The sequence below is a fragment of the Malus domestica genome, chromosome 05, assembly GCF_042453785.1.
Source record: "Malus domestica chromosome 05, GDT2T_hap1".
Taxonomy (NCBI): domain Eukaryota; kingdom Viridiplantae; phylum Streptophyta; class Magnoliopsida; order Rosales; family Rosaceae; genus Malus; species Malus domestica.
Window position 1 is genome coordinate 32,255,705 of NC_091665.1, and position 8,109 is coordinate 32,263,813.

General features: G+C 41.2%; 1 protein-coding gene across 1 annotated transcript; it reads right to left on the bottom strand.

The window, feature by feature from the left end:
• Positions 1-6,067: 6,067 nt before the first annotated feature.
• LOC103411704 (uncharacterized methyltransferase At1g78140, chloroplastic-like) lies at positions 6,068-7,371 on the bottom strand. The gene has a single exon (XM_017325860.3). It carries the CDS (start codon positions 7,199-7,201, stop codon positions 6,083-6,085), a length of 1,119 nt encoding a protein of 372 aa, XP_017181349.1. The 5' UTR covers positions 7,202-7,371; the 3' UTR covers positions 6,068-6,082.
• Positions 7,372-8,109: the final 738 nt, after the last annotated feature.

The following is an 8,109-nucleotide window of genomic DNA, read 5'->3' on the forward strand; positions in this document are numbered from 1 at the left end:
ATCCTGTCGGATAAATTATATCCGACACATCATTTAATTACTGGCGGATATTAGAAAAATACTGTCGGTTCTATCCGACATAAATTTCTGGCGGATATTTACTGGCGGATATTTACTGGCGGAATTTTTGAATCTTTTTTTTTTAATATTTTTTACATATCCTGGCGGTTTTTACCTTAATAGTGGCGGTTATAACCGACAGAAATTGATTATTTTATTATTTTACTTTATGGCGGTTATTATTTTAGTATTCTGACGGTTATAACCGACATAGATGAAAATTTTATTATTTTAAAATGTTATATTGATTAAAAATAAATAAACACATGTTTTAAATATTATATTTTTTGCGATTTTTTACACATGCTATCTCATAGTATATACGAACATATTTGACGAATGCATATCCTATCAAATTGATAGATTTAACAAACATTTAAGAGTTAATGTTATGCTTCCATTATTTATAAAATAAGATTTATCCACTAGTGTGAATATTTTAAATTGAAGATTGAATTCATTCATTGCATTCTTAAAGGATCAAGGAGTGTAGCTGCAAAAAATCATCAAAATCGGAGCTAAAATAACCGTTAAATTGTGATATTTCCTTTATAACTGTTGAAAACTTTTGTTTTGTTACCTAATCTCTGAACGTTTGCTTTTTGTGATTTTTTACGTATGTGATCTTGGAGTGTTTACAAACAAGTTTGATGGATAGATCATTGAAAAAAGTTTCGTAGAATGTGTATTGCGTCAAAATGGTAGATTAAACAAACACTTAGAGTTAATGTTATACTTCCATTAAGTATAAAATAAGATTTATCCACTAGTGTAAATATTTTAAATTGAAGATCGAATTCGTTCAATGCATTCTTATAGGGTCGAGGAGTGTGGCTGTAAAAAATCATCAAAATCGGAGCTAAAGTAACCGTTAAATTGTGATTTTTCGTTTATAACCGTTGAAAACTTTTGTTTTGTTACCTAATCTCTTAATGTTTGTTTTTTGTGATTTTTTACGTATGCGATCTCGGAGTGTGTACAAACAAGTTTGATGGTTGGATCGTTGAAAAACGCTTCGTAGAATGCGTATCGCATCAAAACGGTAGATTAAACAAACACTTAGAGTTAATGTTATACTTCCATTAAGTATAAAATAAGATTTATCCACTAGTGTAAATATTTTAAATTGAAGATCGAATTTGTTCAATGCATTCTTATAGGGTCGAGGAGTGTTGCTGTAAAAAATCATCAAAATCGGAGCTAAAGTAACCGTTAAATTGTGATTTTTCGTTTATAACTGTTGAAAACTTTTCTTTTGTTACCTAATCTCTTAATGTTTGTTTTTTGTGATTTTTTTACATATACGATCTCGGAGTGTGTACAAACAAGTTTGACGGTTGGATCGTTGAAAAACGCTTCGTAGAATGCGTATCGCATCAAAACGGTAGATTAAACAAACATTTAGAGTTAATGTTATACTTCCATTAAGTATAAAATAAGATTTATCCACTAGTGTAAATATTTTAAATTGAAGATCGAATTCGTTCAATGCATTCTTATAGGGTCGAGGAGTGTAGCTGTAAAAAATCATCAAAATCGGAGCTAAAGTAACCGTTAAATTGTGATTTTTCGTTTATAACCGTTGAAAACTTTTGTTTTGTTACCTAATCTCTTAATGTTTTTGTGAACACGGAAAATTCCTGAAACGAAAGAGACAAGAACAACGTGCACAAACAAATATTTGTATTTGATGATTTTGGGTTACAATCTCTCTCTAATTTGATCATCTGATTCGATCTCCGTAAGGTGTTGATTTGTGGGTGTTTCGTTGATCCAAGGGCCGTCGAGGCTTGATCTTGGATGAACAGTTGGAAGTTTCTTCAAAGGGCCGTGGGCTTGATCTTTGAAGGTGGATTTGAGCGGATCTTCAAGGAGCCGTTGGAGCTTGATCTTGAGGATGAATGTTTCTTCAAGGGCCATTTGAGGCTTGATCTTGAATAACGGTGATGAGCGGATCTTCAAGGGCTTTTGGGCTTGATCTTGAAGAACGGTTGGATGTGTGGATTTGTCGACGTTTGTTGATCCAAAGGACCGTTGGGGCTTGATCTTGGATGAACGGATGATGAATGATGGTGCTTTCTTCAAGGGCCGTCGGGGCTTGATCTTGAAAGAGCGATGAACGAAGAACGGAGAACGAAGAACACTTTCTTCAAGGGTCGTCGGGGCTTGATCTTGAATTGGTGGATGATTGTTGATCCAAAGGGCCGTTGGGGCTTGATCTTGGAAGAACGATGAACGAAGAACGAAGAACACTTTCTTGATTCTTCGGGAACCTGGATGCTTGAGAGCTTCAGAGCTTCAAGGTATAATATGAATTGGTTGATCAAATGAATGAAATGGGCTTGTATTTATAGAATTTTCCAAGGCCTAATTTTGAATATAATATCCCAGATGAAATAAGTCGTTTCTGTCAGGTGTTGACACGTTTCCTATTTGATGACTTTTCCAACTCATTTCAATTTTCGTTGAGTCACACGCTACGTGTAAAATTTATGTAATACATGAGCGTTGACACTTTGATTTATTGGTCAACATTTATTTACCGAAATTTCGATGTCTACAAATGCCCCCACTTCAAGTCGCGTCGTGTACATGTGCTTGTCTCGTGTAGAAGATGCGTTTTGAAGTCCCTTACTGTAGACGTCGATCCAAGGGCCGTCGAGGCTTGATCTTGAATTAGGCTGGAGATTTCTTCAAGGGCCGTTGAGGCTTGATCTTGAATTGGGCTTGAGATTTCTTCTAGGGCCGTTGAGGCTTGTTTTTGAACTTTTGTTTGAAATTTCTTCAAGGGCCGTTGAGGCTTGATCTCGAAGGTTGAAATTGGACCACAAGGAGCTTCATGTGGTAGATGATCTTTGGCTTTGGTAGTGGGTGAATCGGCACGTATTTTGTTGCGCTTGTTGACTTTCCACAGCTTTGATCTTGAACTGGGTTGGAGGATTTTCCTCCAATTGTTGATTTTCCACAGCTTATTCTTGAACTAGGTTTTGATTCAAGGGTGGTAGACACTTAATCTTGAATCGGACTTGTGATTTCCTCAAGGGCCGTCGAGGCTTGATCTTGAATTTGGCTGGAAACTTCTTCAAGGGCCGTTGAGGCTTGATTCTTGAAGGTTGACTCGAACATATGGCAAGCAGGCACGAGGTGAAGGTGACGACCTATTTCTTTGTTCAATCTTTCTAATTCACACATAAGCAGTTTGGTCAACGGTATGATCTTCAAGATTGATGAACTCTTCTTCTAGTTGGTGACTTGATCTTTAAGGATTTGATTCAAGGGTGGTGAATCGGCACGTGCAGCCCACAACGCCTAGTAAGTCGACCCAAGAATTTGAGGGTCAAATCGAGTTCTTCATCTCAGACTCTTTCTGCCGAGTTGACTGTGCATGCTGCATTCTTCTCTGCTTGTTTCTTCAGGCAGATGTGGCAGCTTCTCGAGTTCTTCAGCTCGGACTCCTTCTGCTGAGTTGACTGTGCAGACTGCATTCTTCTCTGTTTGTTTCTTCAGGCAGATGTGGCAGCTTCTCGAGTTCTTCAGCTCGGACTCCTTCTGCTGAGTTGACTGTGCAGACCGCATTCTTCTCTGCTTGTTCCTTCTGCACCTTGTCTCCACATGCTGCAAGGTATCATTTTCACTTGCCTTATTTGTTCTCCAGGCAGATGTGGCAGCTTCTTTGAAAGTACAGCAGCAGTGGAAGACGAGTACTCGAGAGCAGTGCTAGGTAGGCAATCAGGGAAGGGTTCCAAGCAGTCGGTTCCTTACCCGAGTTTGAGTGGAGGTTCCGGCATATTGCTTTCTTTATCCTTGTCTTTGCAGGTATGAATAAGGACAAAGGAAAGGACAGGAAGAACGCATGATATGAGATACTCTTTCTTTCTACCCTAGTGATATGAGATACTTTTTCTTTGGAGTCATTGGCTTGCAGAGGTACCCCAAGGAATAAGGAACACTGAATAACTCGAGAGGTTTCGTTGGGAAAGCATTTTTGGAGATGAAGAAAGGCTCTGTATGTCTGCCTTGCTATGGAAGGTGAAGGTGGACAGTTATAGGCGGTCCCTTAATACCTGTAGAGGTACTATTCTTTCACTTGTGTCGGCAACTAACGCGTGATTGAACAGTAAACTTTCACGTGCTTTCTCCTTCACCGAAAATCTTCGACAAATTGCCCGTGATTTGCGCAAAGTTGAGTGTGCATATGACAGGTGATAACGCGGCTGAAAAAGACTGGCGCCTCTTCGATATCTGGGATCGGCGCTTCGACAAATTACCCGTGATTTCCGCAAAGCTGAGTTTGCGTGTGACGGGTGCCGACGGGTCTGGAAAAGCAAGATGCTTCTCCGATTTCCGAGCTTGCCTCTTAGATTTTTGAATGGCCTCTTCGAATTTTGAGCTTGTCAAGTGCTGATTTTTTATAGAGGCATGCAGTTCGTTTCAAAGCACACTTGAATTTTCGCTTGTGAAAACTCCCTTCTTGCACTTCTAAGATCTTGATTTGTCCGATCTCTTCTTTCTTTAACACTTTGAAAATGTCTGGACCCTCCGACCGTCGTTTTGACTTGAACCTTGGTGAAGAGGCAATCCCGCCTTCTCCAGACAACATATGGCGCCCATCCTTCATATCCCCTACTGGTCCTCTTACCGTTGGGGATTCGGTGGTGAAGAATGATATGACCGCTGCTGTGGTGGCCCGAAACCTTGTCACTCCCAGAGATAACAGACTACTTTCCAAATGGTCTGATGAGTTGGCTGTTAAGGATTCTCTGGCTCTCAGTGTGCAGTGTGCAGGTTCTGTGTCTAATATGGCCCAACGCCTATTTGCTCGAACCCGTCAAGTTGAATCATTGGCGGCGGAAGTGACGAGTCTTAAACAGGAGATTAGAGGGCTCAAGCAGGAGAATAAACAGTTGCATAAGCTCGCACATAGCTATGCGACAAACATGAAGAGGAAGATTGACCAGATGCAGGAATCTGATGGTCAGATTTTACTTGATTATCAGAGATTTGTGGGTTTGTTCCAGCAGCATTTGCCTTCGTCTTCTGGGGCTGTACCGCGTAATGAAGCTCCAGATGATCAACCTCCGGCTCCTCTTCTTCCTGGAGTTTCGCCGAGTGATAAGGCGCCACCTGATCATCCTTGAAGATCCCCTCCTGTAAATTTGATTTGACTTTTTTTTTTTTTTTTACTGATGTAAAATGTACATTTTTTTGTAAATTTTCAAAGAAATCAATAGATGAGCCTTATTTCATTTTTTATGTGTGTGTATATATATATAAATTGTTTTTTTCTTTAATCATGGTGCACCCATTTTCTTCACATGGTGCCAGACGCACCAAAGATCAAAAACTTATTATTATTATTATTTTTTTTTAATTTTATTTTATTATTATTATTTTTTTATTATATATATATATATATATATATATATATATTTTGCCTTTAATTATGGTGCCAGATGCACCCTTCCCCCTTTTTTTCATATGGTGCCCGACGCACCATGCATTTTTATTATTTTATTTTATTTTATTTTTTTCTTTTATCATGGTGCAGTGTTCCACCATATATATTTTTTTATTATTTTTTGTTTGTATAAATTTGGATGACGGGATGGGGAATTTGCAGGGAGCGGAGCAAGGAGGCCGAGAAGATGGTTGTTTGGCAGAAAATGCGAGGCAAGAGACGGAGGATGAGGGGCTGTACATGCCGCTGAAGCTGATGGGCAGAAAGAGAAAGTGAGCACAGCCACCGAGCACAGCTACGGAGCACAACCACCGAGCACAGCCAACGGACCCCACCTCGTTAATTCCCAGGGCTCCCCTAAAGACAAACTTGCTCCACGCCGCCGTCCTCGTCTTTCCTCTCTGCCCAAAGAGAGCGCCATCAACCTCCAATCGTCGCAACCACCATTCTCGAGCTTTTCGACTCCAGCTGGCCTCTCCACCTTCACCGCCGCATCGGCGTCAGTGACAGCGGCATCACCTTTCCCGTCTATCTCAGACCTTCATCTTCACCCAACCGACCAAGTTAGTGTCCCCAAAATTTTTTCTTGTCTGTTGGGGTAGAAGACGTAGATGAGGAAGTTGACTTTGAAGGCCTGTGTTTCGGACTCTTGGAACTAACTGGTGATTTTAAGAGTACGCCTGCCTCTGCGTCCGATGGGCATGCAGAGTTATACAAGTTGATGGGAGATTCGCTGCCCGCTATTTGCTTTGTTCTCTGTGTTATGTTCCTTAGAAATGGGATGAGCGAAAAAGGCCCATCGAGTATGTAAGTAGATGCAACAAACACCCCCCCAGGTCGCAGGACTCGACTAATTTCAGCAACAGCTGTTGATGGTGAAGGCCAACAATGTATGGCAGCACCAGCATGCACTGCATCCACAGAACCAGTAGCAAACGGAAGCCGAGAAATATCAGCTCTGACCAGGATCATGTTCTCTTTGGGGAAGTTCTCCTCCTGCTGAATGAATCCATAACACTCCTTCAACATGTTCTCCGAGTAGTCCAAAGCAACAACAAGAGAAAACAATCCACTCTTAGCGAAAAGTCTAGAAAACATCCCACTCCCACAACTTGCATCAATGATATTTCCACCACCCAAGACTGGCTTTAAGAAATCCTTAATCAACTCAAACTCTTTCTCTGGGCCAGGAAATCCACCCCATACAGTAAAGCTTTGACGCCAGCCCCTCTCATAGAGGTACGATACCAATGGAGTCCTAAATATTTCTGTGGTAACGGGCATTGATTCACCATAGTCCTTGGTGCCGCTTGCTGTTGTCAGGTCAATATGTGTTTCGTTGCCAAAGTATGTCTTCTTACAAGTGCCACATTGAAAACTAGACCCAGAAGCAGACTCAACAGATAAGCCCGGATCACCGGAACTTGAAAATGGATCGTAGCATATCGGACAAGCTAAAATGTTGTTGCTGCTGATGCCACCATTTTGCACCACAATTGGTTCGGTTGGCTCGACTTCGACGACGGCACCCGAAGCAGCAGCTCGAACTTTGATTGCCGCCGCGAAACAGCACTTGAAAACCCGTGAAGCAGCAGAAGTCCTGAGCTTGAGAAGACAAGGCCTTGAATTACCGAGTTGACTCAGAAGAAACGGGGAGCAAAGGTTGCCGACCACCGTCTCCATGATCGCTCTATTTTGGTGTGTGGTTCAGGCGGCTGTTGCCGGAGTTGGATTTCAGGAGAAGGAGGAGGAGGAGCGTTTGCAGATGGCGGAGGGAGGCCTTCAAACAGGTCGTCAGCCATGTCCCTCTCCCTCTCGATCGAACTGGCTCGGAGTTGAGATTAACGCTCTGGAGGAAATCGGGGAGCTGGAACAGCGGGCTCGGACGCAGGAGATGTAGCGGGTGCTGCGGGAGAGGGTGATTTTGCCGCCGCCGTTGGGGCCGACGATAAAGCTTTGCAAGGACCATCACACCGCGCGCCACGAAGCACGATTGCTGCCCCGTCGATTTGATCTCCGAACCCTAACCCTGGGATAGAGACAGTAGACTTGCGGTTAGTGCATTTGAAAGCTGGGCCTAGGACTGGATTTGGGTCTCTGCTTTTCTGGAACTTTGAGGATTGAAGTGGTGGAATGGAGGCCATCGCCAAAGCCCAATGTACAAGAGTTTATGTCTCGGGCCTTGAGGTCCACCTGCTAGTCTTGATTTTTTTTATTTTTTTTATTTTTAAACAAAATAAATTTGCAATGAAATTGACCCTCATCAATGAAACTTTAATCAAACCTCTTTTTTTTTTTTTTTTTGAAGAAGAAGAACATATATATATATATATATACACACACACACACCTTATTTATCTATTATTATTATTATTTTTTGAAATTACAAAGAACTATTTATTGTTACCTTTGTAATAAAATTGACTTTTTTTAATAAAACATTTATTTATATTTTGATGTGACTGAACTCGAAATTTTGAATATTCAAGCTGCCTACGTACCCCTCCAAAGAAGAGATCAAGTCGTAACGTAGTTCAAATACATATTTTTTTTGGATTTTCTTTTTTTTTGTGCCATTTGCAGTTTCAGCT

What these genes read in the sequence shown, in the direction of transcription:
- LOC103411704 (XM_017325860.3), bottom strand. Translation starts at nt 7,201, where the DNA reads ATGGAGACGGTGGTCGGCAACCTTTGCTCCCCGTTTCTTCTGAGTCAA.